General features: G+C 46.4%; 2 protein-coding genes across 2 annotated transcripts in view; both read left to right on the top strand.

Annotated features, from left to right (window-relative positions):
* The window catches only part of LOC306794164 (disco-interacting protein 2 homolog C-like), a 71,975-nt gene extending 69,544 nt beyond the window's left edge, over positions 1-2,431 (top strand). The window contains exon 18 of the mRNA XM_079292113.1: positions 1,937-2,431. The gene's annotated coding sequence lies outside the window, so the exon portion shown is untranslated. The remainder of the gene's footprint in view (positions 1-1,936) is intronic.
* A 4,223-nt stretch (positions 2,432-6,654) lies between these two features.
* LOC306794362 (uncharacterized protein) lies at positions 6,655-17,670 on the top strand. Its single transcript, XM_079292395.1, has 15 exons — positions 6,655-8,893; positions 9,351-9,489; positions 9,816-9,950; positions 10,037-10,085; positions 12,453-12,589; positions 12,676-12,779; positions 12,917-13,027; positions 13,292-13,552; positions 13,636-13,703; positions 13,804-13,980; positions 14,460-14,529; positions 14,610-14,732; positions 14,850-14,908; positions 15,016-15,085; positions 16,843-17,670. The coding sequence occupies exons 1-15, from the start codon at positions 6,758-6,760 to the stop codon at positions 16,966-16,968; spliced, it is 3,765 nt and encodes a 1,254-aa protein (XP_079148521.1). The 5' UTR covers positions 6,655-6,757; the 3' UTR covers positions 16,969-17,670.
* The last annotated feature ends 4,140 nt before the right edge of the window (positions 17,671-21,810 follow it).

The following is a 21,810-nucleotide window of genomic DNA, read 5'->3' as shown; positions in this document are numbered from 1 at the left end:
ACGTCTCACCTGTCTCACCTGTCTGTCTCACCTCTCACCTGTCTGTCTCACCTGTCTCACCTCTCACCTGTCTGTCTCACCTGTCTCACCTGTCTCACCTCTCACCTGTCTGTCGCACCTCTCACCTGTCTCACCTCTCACCTGTCTGTCTCACCTCTCACCTGTCTGTCTCGTCTGTCTGTCTCACCTGTCTGTCTCACGTCTCACCTCTCACCTGTCTGTCTCACCTCTCACCTGTGTCTCACCTCTCACCTGTCTGTCTTACCTCTCACCTGTCTGTCTCGTCTGTCTGTCTCACCTGTGTCTCACCTCTCACCTGTCTGTCTCACCTCTCACCTGTCTGTCTCACCTGTCTCACCTCTCACCTGTGTCTCACCTCTCACCTGTCTGTCTCACCTGTCTCACCTCTCACCTGTGTCTCACCTCTCACCTGTCTGTCTCACCTGTGTCTCACCTCTCACCTGTCTGTCTCACCTCTCACCTGTCTGTCTCACCTGTCTCACCTCTCACCTGGTCTGCTGCTCTCGTTCTCCTAACATGTGCAGCATCATGTATGTAATAAATCTCCCAAACAATTAAACAAACATAAAAATAAATATTTTAGCAATTTGGCCGTCGCCATGTTTTTTTATCAACCAGTGAACAGGAAGTGACCATATATGGACTGAGGAGTGACGTAGAGACGGCGTATACATCTCTGGTAGCGACCTGTCAATCAGCGTGTAGCCCCGCCCTAAAGCATCCCCTGCTTTATGGTCTGTGTGACTCTAAATGGACCATAATGTACTAAATGAACATCATGCTGTATTGAAGAAGACTTGAAACTAGAGATTGAGACATAAACTCATGTTTACAATGTTTACTGAGGGAATAAATCAAGAGAGAAGTAGAGTCATTTTCTATAGACTTCTATACAACCAGAGGAGTCGCCCCCTGGTGGACACTAGAGAGAATGCAGCTTTAACGCATGAAGCTTTGGCTTCACTTGCCGCCTGGTTGAAATATTTTACTGGATAAGAGACAACTTTGACCTGCTGGGGAAGCTGGAGAAAAAGATCCGGGGCTCACCAAAGTCATCAGGATTCATCCTCTGGGGAACATGAATATCTGGACTGAGTCACGTGACAGATCATCCATCGAGCCGTGCAGCTAGCGGGCTACAAAAGAAGCTGAAAACACATGATCCTACTTCCATATATGTCATTCTCTTAATGCCTCTAATCTAAACCATGAACCTCTTCATCTACTTCTGCGCTCTAACACAACTGTTGGGATTTTAATTTCAAGTTCGTGAGACCAAAGACTTTGAGAGATTGAAGGTGAAGCTCGGGTTTCCTTGATGACAGCAGGAAGTGTGTATTTAATCTACACACACACACATCTACACACACACAGACAAACACACACGCGCACACACACACATCTACACACACACAGACACACACACACACACATCTACACACACACAGACACACACACACAAACACACACACCTACACACAAACACACACACCTACACACAAACACACACATCTACACACACACACTACACTTTGAGGTGACACGTGCGCAACAAAAAAAGTAAAGGTGGAAAGTTTAATTTTGAGGTACTTGTACTTTACTTGAGTATTCCCATTTACTGCTACTATACACTTATACTTTACCAATTATATATATATATATATATATATATATATATATATATATATATATATATATATATATATATTATATTGAAATAGACTTTCACTTTCACACTATTTCTACACGGTAGTATTGATACTTTTCCTTTTTTAAATAGTATGCATATATTCCACGTCTGAAAAATGAATAAACTCAGGATGAACTCAGACGACGGCCAATAAATAGAGTTCTCCTCTTTCCACTTTTCCACCATGACACTGAACACCCCCCCCCCCCCCCCCCCCCCCCACAGATGCGTACAATGAGAACGACCTGATGCTTTACTGGAAGAACGGGAACGACTCTCTGAGGACGGACGAGATCGTCTTGTCTCAGTTCTTCATTGAGCATTTTCACGCCTCCAGTGGCCTGGCCTTCTACAGCAGCACCGGTGTGTGTGTGCGTGTGCGTGTGCGTGTGTGTGTGTGTGTGTGTGTCTGAGTGATGTATGAAAAATGTTTTTTGGATCAAATCCCTGCAGCAGCTTCAACATCTGGTGGAAAGCCTGAGCCCAGAAGAGGCTGTTTTATAATGAAATGTTCACCATTGGTGTCTCCCCCGTCTCTCCCTCTCCCCCGTCTCTCTCCATGTCTCTCCCCCGTCTTTCTCCTCGTCTTTCTCCCTCCCTCTACCTATGTCTCTCTCCCTTGTCTCTCTCCCTTGTCTCTCTCCCTCTCTCTGTCTCTCTCTCCCTCTCTTTCTCTCCCTCTCTCCCCATCTCCTTCCCTCTCTCTCTCCCCATCTCCTTCCCTCTCTCTCTCCCCATCTCCTTCCCTCTCTCCCCCTTCTCTCCCCCAGGTTGGTACAACCGTCTGTTCATTAACTTCATCCTACAGAGGCACATCTTCTTCTTCATGCTGCAGACGTACTTCCCCACCATGCTGATGGTGGTCCTGTCCTGGGTCTCCTTCTGGATCGACCGGAGGGCCGTCCCAGCACGCGTCTCTCTGGGTAATACATAAATATGTATATATATATATGTATGTATATTTATGTATTACCCAGAGAGATAGATATATATATATATATATTCAAAGTTGGACAACCCCCCCCTCCTCCTCCTCAGGTATGACCACAGTGCTCACCATGTCCACCATCATCACCGGAGTCTCCTCCTCCATGCCTCAGGTAGCTGCTGTGTTTGTTTGTCTGTCAGCAATTTATGTTCTCTACAGAATTGCCTCTTTGTTGTTTTGTTGTCTCAGTGAGATAACTTTGGACCTTGATTTTTGAAAACTACTAATTTGTTTATATCCAAAATCAGGCTTTGAAGCCGTATGAATACCTTCATGTTTGAAAATAAATCCAGATATGTCTCTGTCCCAGAGTGGAGCATGAAGCTCTTTATTCTACATTTGTTCTGCGTTGACTTTAACTGGACGTGGTTCCAGGTGTCCTACGTGAAGGCGGTGGACATCTACCTGTGGACCAGCTTCCTGTTTGTCTTCCTGTCTGTGATCGAGTACGCGGCGGTGAACTTCTGCACCACTCTGGAGGAGATGAGGAAGATGAAGAGGGGGAAGGTCAGCAGCAGGTTATCACTGAGGGACGTAGTTCACTCAATGTCTCCCTCTAGTGGACACACTGGGACATTACACCCTGCAAGAGGTTAAGACAGTATTGTTAATAAGTACATTTACTACATATAGTGCACTGCAGTACAATGTGGAGGTATCTCTACTTCATGACACTTTATTTTTCAACTTCACTACATTTATAATGAATATAAAAACATTTAATATTACCTTGAAAAATCAATCGCAATGTTACTTTTCTATTTTATTTTACAAGATGTTTCTGTTGAACCTTTGTTGTTATTCTATTTCACACTGGTGTAAGTATTGCCACTTGAGCACTTTATATTTATTACTTTTATTCATGAACTTATAAGAGAAGATAAGAGAACTTTTAAAATGTGATGCACTGTGTTTTTTAAAATATATTTCATGGTTTCATCTTGTGATATGTAAAGATTTGCTTATTTTTTTCATCTTAAATGACTGTGATGTTTGGACTGTTATACAGACTATAATAATACACAATAAATGAAATACAACAGAACACCTGAAAACTGACTAGTCAATGTTTAATATAGGATATTTTTAGCAAAATCTATGTTGCTATAATCATTGCCAAAAATCCCAGACTATGGATTATTTTATTTTTTAAACAACAGGGGGAATATGGAAACAAACTAGCATTTAATTAAAGGTACTATTAATATTTGGTAATTATCAGGACTGACATTGGTGGAAATAATACAAATATTTTATATTTGTATGGCAGTTTTTGACAGAATTGTTTTTCCTCTCAGGACATCGGAGCAACTTTTTTTAAGAACACATGACCAACACGTTTTCAACATTTAATTAACTTTTTTTTATCATTTTTTTCCCCCATTTGACTACTTTTAGGTCACCAACATATTTTTCAAAACATTTCAACACTCCTTCAGGATTTATCTCAAGTAGTGGAGTAGTTTAATTTTCGTATTTAAAATTTAATGATAAAACAATGTGATTATTTTTGTTTTCCTGTCAAAATGTCCTGTGGGTGGATGGAAGATGCGTTTGAGGTCTCACGGCTTCTGTATTTCTAACAGTGTCCACATCCCAGCAGGTGTAACTGTTATTAAAAGCATATTTTCCAACATTCTGATTTCAATTGAAACTCACTGTTTCCGTAGCAAGTGTAAAGTGCAGTTTGTCTGATTAATTGTTCATGTTCATGAGAGTGCTCGTGTGGTCAGGAAATCAACAATAACGGGCGTTTTTTAATGCGCATGCGCTAAGAGAAGTACAGTAAACACACCGCAAGAAAGCCAGAAATCAAACGTGACTTTCAACGCAGCAGGAGGAGGAGGAAGCAGAGGACAGGTGACAGGACAGGTGACAGGACAGGTGACAGGACAGGTGACAGGACAGGTGACAGGTGAGTTTACTGCAACACGCTCAATGAAAACAGCTACAACGTGAAGTTTAGTTATGTTAGCATAACATTAGCATTTAGCTAACAGTTAGCCTCGTTGTAACGTTCTATTTGTGGACGGTGGCCAGCTGAAGCTAACGGTAGCTAGCTAGCGGTTAGCAACGTTGGAGACGCCCGTTAGCTGCCTCTGCGCCTGAAATTATCGTTTAAATTCCGGAAGAGAAGACGTTGAAAACTCTTAATATATTTAACTTCGCTAACTACACCAACGTTTTGACTGCGAAACTGTTTTAAATTGAAAATAATAAGTCTCTTTGAATGGGAGGAGTTTATAACAATAGTAAGTTACGCTAAGTCAACCTGCCGTTATCTTAACTGTTATAGTAGAACATTAGCATGTCAGTTATCCAGATCCAACGGTCCATTTTGCCGTTAATATCAGTTTATCAGTTTAACAGAACAAAAATATGAGAAATTAATGCTTTTTTTCCCACATGAACTCTTTAAGGATTGTCACAAAATGAATTAATCCAATTTGATCTGAAGTGAAGTAAAAACATCTCAGAATCCTGATTAAAAGGTTAAATTAATCGAAACGTATACAAAGTGTTCATGGATATACTGGGTCCTTGTTGTGAAGATGGTTGGAAGACAGTTAAGATGGTAAAGTAATGAGAAGTTAGATAATTGTTAATTATTCACACATGTCCTGTTTGATGGTCCTTTCTCTTAACCTGTCTGCTAAAAGTGATGTGAATTAATGATCTCATAAAGGTTCATGTCAGCCTTTTAAAATGAAGCAAATGATAACAAAGAACAGACGTATTATTGAGGCTATATTCAGTGAGTGTGTTCATCGATCAACAGAAAATGAACTGATTAGTGTTTTGATATATTGCTCATTACCCTAAATCTCCCTGTTACGAGTTTAAAAAGTGTCACTTCAGGTTGGACCAACATGATCTGTTTGCTTTGAATGTTGTAGCTTCTGTATTTAATTCTACATTGTTCAGTAGTTCGTAGAACATTTGAAGCCATAATTTGATCTGGTAATTTGTGATTTCTTTCATCAGAAGTAGTCCTTAGTGGCCACAAACACACATAATGTTATGACTCTTCACTTTACAGCAACAGTTTCTGTGTTGACCACATCACGTCACACCACAATCCTCTGTGTCCAGCTGATCTACAGGAGCCGTTACCCCTGGGAGCGCTGGGTGCTGCTTACTACTACTTCATCCAGGTACTGAAACAACAATCAGCTGCTCTGGTCTTCTCACTGCTCCTTCTCCAGACACACGAGCTTGTTTACAATCAACATCACTGTCTGACAACCCAAATATTTATTATATTGACCAATATATACATATATTATTCCAGAATCCAAAATTACAATCGACATCCTCGATTTAAAATAGAGAACCTTTTTAACCTTTAACAGGGGGAGAAAGGGATCCCTGTTTCAGGACAGACAGACAAACAATATATGTGTATAAAGTAGAAAGAAATAACAGCATTAAAAAGTAATTGTTGAACAATAAATTCATTATTTTAAACTATACAATTGACCAGGACAACTACAGGAAAACCTGATTAATTGTTGGGGCCCGAATGGCCTTGTGAGGCAGGGAGGAGGGAGGGAGGGAGGGAGGGAGGGAGGAGGGAGGGAGGAGGGACGCTGAAGCAGAACTGATGTAAATCAAAGGGAAAGGTGTCAGTGGGAGGGAAGGATACGAGAATGAAAGGAAGGGAGGAAGGGACAAGGGGGAGTTTCAGGGAGGGAGAGGGAGGAGCGGACACTGCTGCATTACTGCTCTGTGATTGGTGGTGACCCCTCTCAAACTGTAGCCTAACTAGGGCTCCCATACATTCTCTCACACACACACACACATAAAGTAGTGTGCGGCCCTCTGTTGAGTGGCAGGGACATGTGAGCGCCTTCACATTTGCTATTCTGGGTAGGGGAGGGGAAAAGTGGGAGGGAAGGGGAAAGAGGTGAAGCGGGGGAGCAGAGGGTCTTTTCTCTTTCTGCCAGTGGCTGAGCGGTCGTGAGGAGCTGCTCATGATTCTGTCTCGTGTTGTGTAGCCTCTTAGTGTGCGCGGACATAGCAGTCTTGTGCTTTATTCCCACTTTAGGCCGGAGAAGATGGGATGCTGTTTTAGTAAGGAGCTCAACCCCGGCCTGCCGAGTGAGAGGAGCGGTCTGTTACAGCCCCCACTGCACGACGGGCTGAGGGAGATGATGGACCAGGTCAGGCGGGAGGAGACGACAACGCCGCTCTGTCAAGGTTTCGAGAGCAGGACCCGGGGCGTCTACAGCTCCATCGACGCCGACGATCTTGAACACGACCACCAGTCCCAAACAGCTGGAGCGACACACTCGCTGCACCCAGCTGAAGGAGGAACAGCTGCTCTGCCCTGTATAGTAGAGTCTCCAGTCTCCAGCCAATCACACATGGAGGCATCCACAGTCCAGGACCAGATGTACGTCCCAGAATCTAAAAGGGCCGGCCAGTCACACGACGAGGATCCAGCTGCAGCACAGTCGTCCACCGTCCCATCACACTCAGACAGTTCCCTCTCATCAGAAGAGACCCCCTCACCTCAGCCTGTAGACTCCCCCAGTGACCCGCTGACCCCGTCCAGCAGTCAAATCACCAGCGAGGAACCTCCGGCGTCCGCTCCAGACGGCACTCAGCCTGAAGGTTTGAATGAACAGACGGCTGCAGAGGATGAGTCCAAGGATTACATGTTGATGAAGTCACACACAGATCAAAGTGCATGTGTGGAGGAGGACGATGAACTTGTGCGGGGTGAGACGGTTGGTTTACAGGAGGAAGAGTTGGATTCTGACTTCAATCCTCTGGACGATCATCTGCTAACAGAGCAGCACATCCAGAGTTCTACACCGGCAGCTGGAACTCCTGAACTGGACACTTCCAGCCCGAGTCCTTCAAAGCCTGAGCTCCACCTCGACCCGCCGCACAGGGAGGAGTTTGTTCCTCTTCTGTCTGGACAGAGCGAGGTGGACAAACCCTCCATGCAGGGCGTGGCCATCCCTGTGAGCGCCGGCAGAGTCCACAGTGAGGAGGAGGCCGACGTTGGACACAGCGGAACAGCAGAGACGACTCTCACCTCGGTGTCCTCGGCGTCCTCCGTGTCCTCCGTCGTGTCTTCAGTGCCCGTTGAACTCGCTGCCTTTTCCTGCCACACGCATCTGCCCCCTCTCTCAGACCTAAAAACCACGTCTCACCAGTGTGACTCCATCACATCCGACCAATTAGATGTCAGTTCAAACAATCCAGCGTTTAAACTGAGCGGCATGAAGCCTCCCAGTCACGATGTGGAGGCTCCATTCGCTGACCCTGAGCTCAGTGGCGAACAGCTCAACAGCTCTGATGTGAAAACTGAAGCTTCTGTGGTCTCAGACGAGCCTCTTCAGGATGTCCTCATGAGCAGAGACGAAACAAAAGCAGAAATCTGTCAGAACAGCAGACATGTTGAGAGAGATGACGTTCCAGATGTTTCACCTGAAACGGACCCAAACAGTTCCCTGTGTTCAGAGCAGCGTGAGTGTCAGAGCTCCCCAGAATCATTCACCTCCAGTGGTTCCTCTGAGTGTGTGCAGCCTGAAGTGGACCTGCAGCATGAAGCCGCTGCCTGTTTACCTCAAACTACAGACTCATCAGATGGAGTTAATGGGATAAAGACTCTCGTGTTACAGGAGGAGACGTCTGCACTGAGCAGCAGTATTCCTCCAGAAACTCCCGATCATTCAGCTCCTGAGACTTTGGCCCAAGGTGTCGAGGAGGACGGTGACACCTGTGACGACTCCTTCGTGATTCTTAGTGACTTCAGCTGTGCGGAGGACCAGGACTCGGACCGTGCCGTGATCTCCGTGGACCCGTCTCAAATCGACGTTTACGCCTCGACTCCGTCGCGTGTATTCCACTTCCTGCGTCCCGAGCCGACGGCGACCGCCGAGGAGGGAGAGAGAGAGGGAGGGATGAGGGAGATGGTGTCCGAGCTGCTGGGAGATGACGGGGACTCCTCCGTATGTACCCCCAGTATGTGCCCCCAGACCTGGATCCAGCTGGGTCTGGATGAGACCTGCGGGGTCTGGGCCCAGGGCGCGTCTGACGAGGGCTCTGACGTGGAGCAGATCCCGGATCAGGTCTCAGAGATGCAGCCGTCGATGGCTCCGCTGGGAGCGTACCCCTTCAGCACAGTGATGCCTCAGGGACGCTGTGTGTGGGACTGGCACACAGACCGCTCTCAGTCTGTAAGTGTTAGGGTTTCGTGTCTTATTCCCAAAATAACTCAACGTCTTTACAGAGACGAGGGCTCGTTGTTCATTGAACAGTAATAATGTGAGATCAGCCTTAATGTTACAACGTTAAGTGAACTGAAGATGAAACTCAACAGGTGGATGAAGATGTGAAGCTCTCGTTTATATCCGAGAGTAAATCTGAAAAGATGCTTTCTTCCTCTTTACTGTTCACTTTGCATTGAGTGAGATTGAATAGTTTCATTATATATTAATATGTTATATTTAGTTTTGTCTCATTGACTCTGATCCAATGAGAGCTGCTTTAAGCCTGCTGCCTGATCTTAACTTTATTATTCACTTTCTTTCACAAATATTTCCATCACTCATGTTGTTCTTATTCTCATAAACACATCTGATTTAACGCTTCATGTTGGATTAATATTCTGAACATTGGGTCTTCTTCTCTCAGGGACCTGTGGCCCCCAGCCTCAACCCTGATGCTGAGGCATGGACCAATCACGGCTTCAACCTGGACGTCGCTGGCCCCGCCTACCTCCAGGCTCAGCAGCCATGGCTGCAGTTCCCCACCGTCGTGACCAATCAGGGAGGTGAGCTGGCGTTAAACACACCGTCTGCTTCTGTTCTCTTTCTCACAGCTGTCTCTGACGGCATACTTTTCTTTTATGGGAAAATTAAATTTTATGTCTTGATAAAACACGATTAAATAACTTTTTCCCCAGAACTGCACCAGGTTCCAGGACAACTCGAATCCAACTGAAAGTGTTTTACTCCGTCTGTGTCGCTGTGGTCATGAAGTGATCACGAACACGAGAGGAATCGTTTGAACCATCTCTCGTCTTCAGTGTTACAATGAGGAAACAGCTTTGCTGGATGAATGCTAATTGTTCCTACGATTTCTTTATTTTATCTTTAGGATACGAGCCGGCGTTCCAGCTGGAGAACGTGGGCCTGACGGAGATCGAGGTCGATCGTAGAACACTAGAGAACCAGATGCTGTCTGCTGAAGCTCCTCTTGTCAACGGAGAACCCACTGACTCACCTGTCACAGGTATCAATCCAGTGTAGTGGTCTGTATCCAGTTTATATGGTTCACCAAATGAACCATGAAGTAATAATGACTTCCTGTGATTCCAGATGAGAGCATCGAGCAGCTGAGGAGCGTTTTGGAGTCCTGCCTGACCAGGTAACCACTCACCTGGTCTCTGTTTATGTCCTTTAAAGTTCAAAGTTCAAAGTTCAAGTTCAAAGTTCACTTTATTGTCAAAGTTTCCACATGTGTTATGCATACAGAAAATTCGAAATGCCGTTTCTCGCAGTCCCACAGTGTAATATAGACATGAACATATAACATATAATAGAATAAAATAGAATAAAGTTAAGAACATAAGGGCCTAGATAAAGGATTAAACAAGTAGCAGCAGAGAATAAAAAGTGACTGGTGCTGATAAAAAGTGACTGGTGCTGATAAAAAGTGACTGGTGCTGGATGAGGGAAGGGGTGTGAGGGGGAGTAGATGTCCTGGTATGTTCCATTTGAGGCAGTGGGGAAAGGTGGGTGAGGGGGAGGGTAGAGAGGTCAGGGGAGAGATGGCAGGGGGGGAGAGAGGGGGAGCGAGAGGAGAGAGGGAGGGAGAGAGTTCAGCATCCTGACCGCCTGGTGGAAGAAGCTGTTCCTCAGCCGGGTAGAGCTCGAACGGAGACTGCGGAACCTTCTCCCTGAAGGCAGGAGGCTGAAGAGGCTGTTGGAGGGGTGGGTGGGGTCACCCGCAATGCCGAGTGCTTTGCGGGTGAGGCGGGTGTTGTAAATGTCCTGTAGTGTAGGGAGTGAGACTCCGATGATCCTCTGGGCAGAGTTCACAATGCGCTGCAGGCTCTTGCGGTTGGAGGCGGTGCAGCTTCCGAACCACAGCGTGATGCAGCTGCTGAGGATGCTCTCAGTGGCGCCTCGGTAGAATGAGAGCATGATGGGGGGGGGGGCTCCTGCTCGCTTGAGCTTCCTGATGAAGTACAGGCGTTGCTGGGCCTTCTTTGCCAGTGCAGTGGTGTTGCTGGTCCAGGTGAGGTCATCTGTGATTGTCACACCGAGGAATTTGGTGCTGCTCACCTGTTCCACAGCAGCACCATTGATGGTCAGAGGGAGGGGGGGTTGGGAGTGGGTTCTCCTGAAGTCAACAACAATCTCCTTTGTTTTCCCCACATTGAGGAAGAGATTGTTATTTTGGCACCAACGGACCAGCTGGTTCACTTCCTTCCTGTAGTTAGTCTCATCGTTGTGGCTGATGAGACCTACCACGGTAGTGTCGTCAGCGAACTTCACGATGTGGTTGGAGCTGTAGTTGGGTTTACAGTCATGGGTCAGCAGGGTGAAGAGAAGGGGGCTGAGCACACAACCTTGGGGGGCCCCCGTACTCAGTGTTAGTGTGTTCGAAGTGTTGTTGTTGACCCGAACAGCTTGTGGTCTCTCTGTGAGGAAGTCCAACAACCAGTTGCAGAGAGAGGGGCTGAGGCCCAGGTCTGTAAGTTTACACACAAGCTGCTGGGGGATGATTGTATTGAATGCTGAGCTGAAATCTATGAACAGCATTCTGACGTAGGAGTTCTTAGTGTCCAGGTGTGTGAGGGCTGGGTGTAGAGCGGAGGAGATTGCATCCTCTGTGGACCGTTTAGTTCGGTAAGCAAACTGAAACGGGTCCAGGGAGGGAGGAAGGGTGGATTTGATCTGCTTCATGACCAGCCTTTCGAAACACTTCATGATGGTAGAAGTCAATGCGACGGGGCGGTAGTCGTTGAAGCAGGCTGGAGATGACTTCTTCGGCACAGGAATGATGGTGGTTTCCTTGAAGCACGTGGGAACAACAGCCTGGCTCAGGGAGGTGTTAAAGATGTCGGTGAGGACATCCGTGAGCTCCTCTGCGCAGTCCCTCAGCACACGACCAGGAATGTTGTCAGGTCCCGCAGCCTTGCGGGTATTAATCCTCAGCAGTGTGCTCCTCACACTGGCTGGGGACAGGCACAGAGCCTGGTCGTCGGTGGGGGGGGTGGTTTTCTGCGCAGGTGTGTTGTTCTGTGCTTCGAAGCGTGCAAAGAAGCCATTGAGGTTGTTAAGCAGGGAGGTGTGACTGTCACAGGTCTGTGGCGGTAGTTTGTAGTCCGTTATGGTCCTAATGCCCTGCCACAGGCTCCGTGAGTCCCTGCTGTCTTTGAAATGTCCTGTGATTTTCCTGGTGTACAGTCGTTTAGCTTTCCTGATGCCACGGCACAGGTCAGCCCTGGCTGCTCCCAGCCCAGCTGGGTCTCCAGCTCTGAAGGCGGTGTCGCGAGCCTTGAGCAGTGTGCGGACCTCCCCTGTCAGCCATGGCTTCTGGTTGGCTCGGATGGTGATTAAACATATTGACATGAGACATCGATACTAAGCATACATTCAACACTGACTTAAAGGCGGCTTCCAGGACCTATGTTAGTAGTTTACTGATTTGACCTACCATTTAACAGCTGTTTAGTTTGTTGTTGGTTCCAACACGTAGAACATGTCACCTCTCATCTCTCCACAGGGAGCACCTCAGTAACGACCTGTACCTCAACTCCCAGATGGACGACGATCAGTACGTTCCCATCGCGATGCTGGCCAGCCTGGACCGGATCAAGAGTCTCAGCACGGACCTGGACCTCATCTCAGACATCTTGAAATGTCAGTGTTCATGTTCAGATGTTGGTAATCTACGATGCTCTACTGTGAGGAGTTTGTGCTGAGTCTCTCCTCTCATTGGTCGACAGCTCTGCCGACGGTTCAGGTGACTCCATGTGGACAGAAGGTCCGAGCCAATCAGAGCCGCTGTGTGATCATCCTGAGAGAGATCCCCAACACCACACCTCAGGAGGCAAGGAACCCACAACAACCCCTCCTCTCCTTTCCTAGCTCTGCTCCCTTCTCCCCTCCTCTCTCCTCTCCTCTCTTCCTAGTAAACTCATGCTTTTCACTTTGACCGGTGTGTTTGATGTCTCCGTTGTGCTGCAGGAAGTGGAGTCTCTCTTTGACGTGGAGGACCTGCCACAGTTCCTGAGCTGTGAGTTTGTGAGCAACGATAACTGGTTCATCACTTTCAAGTCAGAAACCGACGCACAGCAGGTGAAACACTCTTCTGCTTTATCTTTATCTGACACTGTGCGCAAATAACAACTTTAAACACAATGAAGACGCAGTGTTCAATTGTTGGTTTAAGAATTTAAATATCAACCTTTTCTGAATGGCAAACATGTTGTGATCTCATTATTTGATCACTGAAGTCATGCTTTTTATGTTGTCAGTTTGTATATTTCATTCAGTTACACACTGTTGTTTGTGTGATTTGAAAGTATAGTCACTCTGTCCCGTCTCTGCTCACGTCTTTAGGCCTACAGGTACCTCAGAGAAGACGTCCGGGAGTTCCAGGGAAAGCCCATCATGGTGAGGATAAAGGCCAAAACCATGGCGGTCCCTTCCTTTGCTCCACAAAACAGCTACAGACCCCCCCAGCTGGACCAGTGCAGCGGACATTACAGCTCCTACTTCCCCCCAGCAACCTACCAGCAGCCCTGCCCCCCCCGGCTGCTCTTTGACCCCACCAACGAGGCGTGGGCTTCGGCTGCGACGGGATACCAGGACTGTGCCCAGGTGAGAGGTGTATTAAGACATCGGAGAGAGAATAATCCCGTCACGAGCAGAGTGATGCAGCGCTTTGTTGTTTCTCTCAACAGCAACCATTGATTAACGACTTGATCGACGGATTTTCCAACTTCAGACCGTACAACCCTCACAGGCCGAGGTAGATACCGCTGTTTTCATCACGATACTCGTAGTGACGCGTCTTTTTGTGATCCCGGTGTGAATATCCACTGACGGCCATCATGACCCATCTCCTCCAGGAGAGGCTCGAGGGGGTCGAACTCCAGAGACCGTTGGCAGTCCGATCAGAAGGACTCGTCAGAGCAGACGCCAGCAGAGCGCTCGTCCTCTCCCATGAAGCCGGGTCGAGGGTGGTCGCGGGGCAACGCGCGCCGTCAGAGGCGAGGGGGAAGGGCTTCCACTTTTGATCGAGGAAGGTAACAAAACATCAAGGCAGAGGAACCCCACCTGTGTTTACAGGTCCTCTGTTGTTTCCATGGTCTAGGAAAGTTCAATCCTCTATGGAGCGTGGCGGTCCAGTCCTGATACCGGACTAACTAACACAGTTCATGTAGTTGTACCTCCTGTCGAGGCTCATGATGCGACACCTGTTTTAAATTCAGTCACATCAACCTTCCACGATCAGAATAACTAACGCTGTGGTGGGACATAGTTTGCTTTCACACCTGTGAAATAATAATCTGTTGTTGGCTCAACTGATCCAAACAGAACCAGAGTCAGTCTGAACCGGATCAAACAGGTCTGATGTGGATTCACTGGTAATGACAGTGAAGAAGCAGCACTCTTACATAAAACTAATAATTCTTACGAGCTGCACACGGATCCCTCTGAGCCGACAGACTCGTGTAGGATTCAGTGTGATGAGTGATGCTTTAAACTCCGCCTCTCTCTGAAGGAGAGGAACCTCCAGCCAGAGGAGGAGCGACAACCCGACGTCCTGGGACGCTTCTGATGGAAACACTCGTGTAAGTAGCCAGCGAGCATCACGAGTGTTTGGAAAGCTCACTTTGTTGTGTTGACTGTGTGTTTGTGTGTGTTTGTGTAGAATTCACAGAGCCAGTTGCGAGAGCCGTCTCCTCCCCCCGAGCTCGGCCTCACCAGCTTCCCTCCTCTGACTCCACCAAACACCGCCATGGCAGTGCTACCTGCAGCTAACGGCAACGTCAAGGTTACCCAGTGTGTCTCTGTCTGACACACACACACACACACACACACACACTGGTCATCTGATGCTCTGTCCTCATATTTAAACCTCAGACTGTCTCTTTGCTGTTGCTCATCACAGACTCCAGTGAGAAGCAGCAGCGTGTGTTCACCAGCGTCACAAGAGCAGATCTCAGAGCAGTAAGTGAGGATTTATCTACTGCATCAGACTCTCCAGTCGTCTCCCCAGCAGGATAGTTCAGGTCCAATGCTGACTTTGATCCAGCTGATCTGTGATCTGTGTGCAGGAATGTGAAGGAGCGTGCAGAGACGACCAGTGAGGCCAAAGCAGCTCAGCAGACACAGGAAGCAGTCGCAGTAAGACCTGTTCATGGTGCTCAAATGTTCCTCCTGTTTCTGTTTTACTTCAGTGTCGTGTGGACGGAGTGACTCAAAGGAAAGACTTCAGGGCAGGGTTTGTTTAACCTCCGTCTCTCAGTCCTCTCAAAACATCGGCGTCTCTCTCAAAAGCTAGTGTTGGTAATGTTGAGGAATTATCAGTTCACTAGATTTAAAAAACCTAAACACCAGCCCAGTCTAGAGAAAGTCTCCCAGTGGTCAACACTGATGCTGCGTTCACACCGGTCGCGTTGATTTTTTGACGCACTGCACAATCGCGTTCAACGCGCCGCCGGTCGTGTTCACACCAAACGCCGCAAAATCTCGTAGCGCCGGAGAGGGGGCGTGGTTTATCGTCCTGGAAGCCGTTCACCTGGCCGCCATTTCTTTCCGCTGTCAACCGTGAAAGGAATAAGGACGTGTTTGTACGTGTTTTGTACGTGTTGTGGAAGTCCCTCAAACATCGGAATGCCAAACGCCGTCATGTCTGGTTCATAACATTGTTCAGAGGAGCTCCGTGGATTGTATCGAGCTGTATTCACTGTCTAGCAAACCACCGGTCGCTGTTTACTACAGCTGTATGAACAAAATAAACTGATTTGGCTGTGATTCAACGGCAATAAACCGACAAAAAGGGACTCCGAAATAACTACGTAATGATGCCGATTTGTAGGTTACTGGTCTTCTCAATGGAGCTCTGATGGATCGGTGCTAGGCTATGCTAACATTGTAGCAGCTCCACCAACACTCAGAATAACTTCGTAGACGTAAATACGGCAGCGTCTATTCATTGTTTGTATCGTATGGTTTACACACACGCATGCATACACATAGTTTGGTCCGGTCTCTGTTGATATGAGGTATCGTAGAGCTCTGGGTGAACACAGACGGCTACAGGATTTATTTCCTGATTCAACAACGGCAGGAAGCCAGTGATGACAGGGGGAGCAACTCAACGCTGATTGGCTAATGCTGCGTTCACACCGGTCGCGTTGATTTTTTGACGCGCGTCGAGATTACATACAAAGTCTATGCACAGACGCGATTAAGTCGCTGAAGTTGAAAAATCGCGGCGCGCCAGTCTCATCGCGTCTGTGCAGAGACTTTGTATGTAATCTCGACGCGCGTCAAAAAATCAACGCGACCGGTGTGAACGCAGCATGACAGCTCCTCCCTCCAGAGACACGCCCCCAAAATGATCATCATGAACGTAAACTACAAACATGGCTGCTGTTAGAACTCACAGCTGTTAAGACAGCAGCTGGAGGAAGACGAACAATGAGTGTACAGACAGAATATGTGCCCGTCTAATCATTTAACTTAACAGCACACATACATGGCCAACAAAGCTGATTCTGATTCTCTTTACATCCCGACAGCCGACAGAATTTAAACACATATAATATAAGTATTTCAAAATATTACCAATCTTAGCTTTAATACAAAATATCTCTGTCATTTAACTTTTACTTCCACTAATAACAGCAGTGACGATTAGTTTTTTATTATTATTTGTAAGTAGTAACGATATAGTACTTATGCAAAACTGAAATGATCAGCCAGATAGAAGAACAATTAGTTTCATCGTAATAATCACTTTTATACGACACTTTTCAGTTCACTCAGTTCCTATAAAATTAAATCATTTTAAAAAGCTGTTGCTTGATCTCAGATCTCAGATCTGTGTGAGAGTGAACAGGTGTGACAGCCTTTGACCTTGTGCTCTGATTGGCCAGGAGTCCAAGAAGCCCAGCTACACCGAGATCTGCCAGAGAGTGTCGTCCAATGAGCCGCTGCTGCCCGCTGACCCCGCCCCTTCAGAGGCGGAGCCCGCTGCCCCCACATTCCCGGGCCAGGCGTAGGCACCGGCTCTGTCGCCATGATGATCGTATCTGTGGAGAATTATAAAAAGACATAAACTGAACATGTATTAATGAATGAATGTGCTGTCGTATGTCGCTGAACGTTGATTTGTTGGTTTCATTAGTTCGTAGTTAAGATCAGTTTCTTGAGAGCCAGGTTTAGATTTAGTCTTGTTTTGCTGTCGGCTCTTCTCTTCCTGCTGTTTGTGTGTGTTTGATGTTTTCTTTCTCTGTACAGGATGTTCCATCACTTTTATTGTTTTAGTTCCATACATCTGTGTTATTCTTGAGTCTACATGGACACGCACACGATGCTGCTTCTCTAAACATGAGTACTCGTCTCCCAGTTTGTCCCATGTTCAGACGCTGGGAGTACTGGGAGGATCACTTGAATATTCTTTATCTCGACATGACTTTTTTTATTGTATTTTAGAATTGATGTCCTATTTTTATTGCTTTAGTGTGTTGAAGCTTCAGCTGAACATCAGTGTCTCAACGTCCCGTGTTCACGACACGGGACGTCCTACAGAGGGAACACTCTGTGTCCATAAACTTGAGTCTGATTGTACTTTGAGTCCTTTTGTTTAAAGAATACAATTTTACTGTGGAACAGTTGTGATGGAGAAAGAGCAGGCGTGGTTGTGGCACGTGTTACTTTGTCTGTACAGATGTACATATTGCTGAACAAATATTAAAGTGCCTTTGAAGTTACAAAACTAGTTTGTGTTGAATCAAAAGTCTGACTCATCAAAGCTTCTCTTCACAGATTATTTGTTTCTGTAAAAGGTGTTTTTTAATGTTTTAATGTAAATGTCACAGCACCGAGGGTCTAAACTGTGGTTCTGTCTCCTGACCAGCAGATGGCAGACGAGTGTCATAACAAATGCTCCATGATGTAGCTCCACTTGTTTACAGCCAGGATGATTTGATTGGTGGAGGGCTGCGGGCCGAATGAATGTGACGAGTATCACTAATCGCATCCTCTGTGTTAGACGGACAAATTGATGCTCACTTGTGTGTCGCTGCCAGATTAGGCCGGTTACATCCTACTGGACTTAATTAAAGGCTGCCTGGCCTTCTGATGCTCATCACATTATTCTGTGGAGGTTTAGATTAGATGAGCACATTTAAAGGACAGAAGAACGTCACTGATGGTTGACACTGTTTCTTCTGGCTCCATCCAGCAGCATGTTGTGTAAAGTAAGTAAACACATGATTGTAAAAAGATGTATGTTCTTTTTTTATGAGCAGGCTTTATTGTTTGCACTATTACGCTGTGTTTGAGCTCAATAAGAGGATTAATTAAGTTGTGCACATCAAAAACATAAAGTCATGGATGAAAGACTGCTGATGAAGACCATGTGTCGAGGGTTAAAGCTCCTGAAATAAGAACACCAAAGTAACCTTTCCACAAAAAAAATAATAATCCATAATGTAAAAATAATTGTTTGAATAAAAACCAATTGAATGAAAATTAACTAAATGGATGAAAAACTAAATTGATATTTAAACTTAAACTTTAATAAGATTAAAACGTCATATTGCAGCTTTTAAATATTTTATATTCATTGAATTAATTTAAATATTGTTTTCAATATCATTTCTTCATTATTATTTCTCTCCCAGATCTCAACAAACAAACAAATAATTTAAAAATAATTTAACAATGTTGACTCTTGATTTTATATCTTTTTTATCTTTATTTAAACATACATTTTTTCACTTTAATTTGGCTCCCAGACGTTTACTAAATACAAATAATAATTGAATAAGATTAAAACAAATGTAATGTTAAAGATTTTAAATATTTATTTAATAAACTTAAATATAATTTTCTATTTTTTTTTCTTTATTCTCCAGGACATTTACTAAAACAAAAAATACAAAAAAAGAGGAAGACATAATTTAAAGATCGTAATTAAACACAGATTTGTGGTCCAGGTGTAAAACTACACCGTCACTGTGTGCTGTAGGTGTGGTTGCTCGCGGCGCCCCCTGTCGGTGATGACCGGTAGCGCCGCCTCCTTCCTCCGTAGAGTCACGTGACACCAGCGGCAAAGAAGCTGCAAACGGGTCTAACTGTGTGGGGCTGCGCGAGCCTCACCATCATCATCACCACCACCACTACCAGCACCAACGGCTGAGCTACCGGGAGTCTTTACCGATCCGAGGAGCCGTGCGCAAAAAATGGACCCGGATTTATCCTCTTTGTTCTTCCTCCTCGACGCCTCGTAGTAGGTAGAGTAGGATGATGCTTGGGAGTATCCCCCCCCCCCCCCCCCCCCCCTCTCCAGGAGGACGGGGTCTCTCTAGGAGGACGGGGACTATGGGTCTCCAGGAGGACGGGGACTATGGGTCACTAGGAGGACGGGGACTATGGGTCTCCAGGAGGACGGGGACTATGGGTCACTAGGAGGACGGGGACTATAAGTCTCCAGGAGGACGGGGACTATAAGTCTCCAGGAGGACGGGGACTATGGGTCTCCAGGAGGACGGGGACTATAAGTCTCCAGGAGGACGGGGACTATAAGTCTCCAGGAGGACGGGGACTATGGGTCTCCAGGAGGACGGGGACTATGGGTCTCCAGGAGGACGGGGACTATAAGTCTCCAGGAGGACGGGGACTATAAGTCTCCAGGAGGACGGGGACTATGGGTCTCCACACACACACACACACAGTGAGGTGTGTGTCTATAGGAGCTTCCTAATCCAGCAGAGAGTGTTTATCAGAGCAGATCATGCTGCTGGCAGATGTTAATGATGGAAAACACGGCGGGAGGAAGTGGAAACGTCACGCACCAACGTCACACACACACATGGCCAGGCGTGTGTGTGTGTGTGCGTGCGTGGTCACTACAAAATAAGAGCGTGTCGTTGTAGATGAGGCATCTTTTCAAAGAGGCTGACAATGATCTCAGTGATTATCTGGTGGTTCTGGAGCTGTCCGGCACTGAGATGTCCAGCAGAGCTCGAAGTAACCGTCAACGTCTTGTCCTGCCCCCTGCGGTGTGTTTAGTGTCCTCGGGAGGTTTCTGTGAGTGTGTGTGTGTGTGTGTGTGAGCAGCAGAAACAAGGAAATGTCCTCACATGAATATTGAATCAGCAGAGAGCTGCTCCGCTGTGAAACTCTTCCTCTGCTGAATACATCATATCAAAGCTTTGTGTGTGTGTTGAATATGAAGACTCACAGAAGGTGATGGAGATGATTTCAAACACATTTTATACATTTTCCCTCCGTGTTTCTGTGTTTGTGCATCAAACATCTGGGCTCAGAGTGTTTCAGGTCACTGCAACCAACTCACTCTGCAAAACAACTTCTTTATGAGGGACGGTCATGAATATTCTACCAGAGATTGTTGTATGTTGTTTAGTTTAGTTACTCCATGAAAAACTATCATAACGCTGCTGAATGTAGATTTAGTCGCTGTTGTTTTATCAGTAATAGTAATATAAAGACGTCTTTTTGGACCACAGACTGAATATAAGAAGTGGACGTTGTGATGTCACTTATTGGTTTGTGGATGTTTTGAAGCTTGTTTTTTTTGCAACCAGTGAACAGGAAGTGACCATATATGGACTGAGGAGCAGTGACGTAGAGACGCCGTATACGTCTCTGGTCACCTGTCAATCACTGTGTAGCCCCGCCCTAAAGCATCCCCTGCTCTATGGTCTGTGTGACTCTAAATGGAGCATAATGTACTAAATGAACATCATGCTGTATTGAAGAAGACTTGAAACTAGAGATTGAGACATAAACTCATGTTTACAATGTTTACTGAGGGAATAAATCAAGAGAGAAGTAGAGTCATTTTCTATAGACTTCTATACAACCAGAGGAGTCGCCCCCTGGTGGACACTAGAGAGAATGCAGCTTCAACACGTGACGCTTTGGTTTATTTATGGTCATACTGTCTGGGTTGGACTGGATCTTGCGACTCTTTTCTCACGTTCCAGTCGATAACGTTGAGTCCAGCAGCAGGAAGTGGGACCAGTCGGTGAGTTTTGGGTCGCCGATGGTTGTGTGTGTGTGTGTGTGTGTGTGTGTGTGCGTGTGTGTGTGTGTGTGTGTGTGTGTGTGTGCGTGTGTGTGCGTGTGTGTGTGGCCCATGGCTCTTGTGATCCACTGGACGATCCACAGTCCACACGGGTCTCTGCATGTGAGTGTGGTGACAGCTCAAGGTCCCAACACACACGCACACTTCAGTGTGTGTGTGTGTGTGTGTGAGAGAGAGAGAGAGAGAGAGAGTGTGTGGAGTTGGTTACCATGGTGGCTCCGTGGGTGGACTATCTGTTTCTGATGATGTGATAAGAAAGTGAGAAAGATCAAATAAAAACAAGATGTCAAGGAGACAGCAGAGAATAATTCAGCAGGAACAGATGGATGAGGGAGGGAGGGAGGGAGGGAGGTATAGGTATGAGGGAGGAGGGGACGGAGGTAGGAAGCTTGTCAACACTTTAATCCGAACACGTCAAATTTCATCCACATCTACATGATGTGTAGTTTTTTAATCACAAAAAGGGGCGTGTCCTTGACGTTTCTTAAATAACCTGTTTGTTCCGATCTGATCTACGAAGACATGTATAGAGAGGAGGAGAGGAGGAGGAAGAGGAGAGAGGAGAGGGATGGAGAGAGGAGGAGAGAGGAGGAATTAGGCTGCCAATACAGACTGGTATGACACACACACACACACACACTCACACACACTCAGGTATCATTACTCCACTTCTAAACATCTGATGCTTCAAATCCAAGATGGCCGTCTCGGGCCTTTTTTTTGCTCCAGGAGAACCGTTACTAGGCAACACCCTCCCTGCTCTGCTGTGTGCGAGTGAAAGATGGCG

The sequence above is a fragment of the Melanostigma gelatinosum genome (assembly GCF_949748355.1).
Source record: "Melanostigma gelatinosum genome assembly, chromosome: 20".
NCBI lineage: Eukaryota > Metazoa > Chordata > Actinopteri > Perciformes > Zoarcidae > Melanostigma > Melanostigma gelatinosum.
Note: the sequence above shows the minus strand (reverse complement) of the source record. Positions and strands in the feature narration are given on the sequence as shown.

Excerpts from the sequence above, each read along its gene's own strand:
- LOC306794362 (XM_079292395.1), top strand. The coding sequence starts at position 6,758 with ATGGGATGCTGTTTTAGTAAGGAGCTCAACCCCGGCCTGCCGAGTGAG. Across the intron at positions 8,894-9,350 it reads ACACAGACCGCTCTCAGTCT|GGACCTGTGGCCCCCAGCCT; the intron begins GTAAGTGTTAGG and ends TTCTTCTCTCAG. Across the intron at positions 15,086-16,842 it reads AGACACAGGAAGCAGTCGCA|GAGTCCAAGAAGCCCAGCTA; the intron begins GTAAGACCTGTT and ends CTGATTGGCCAG.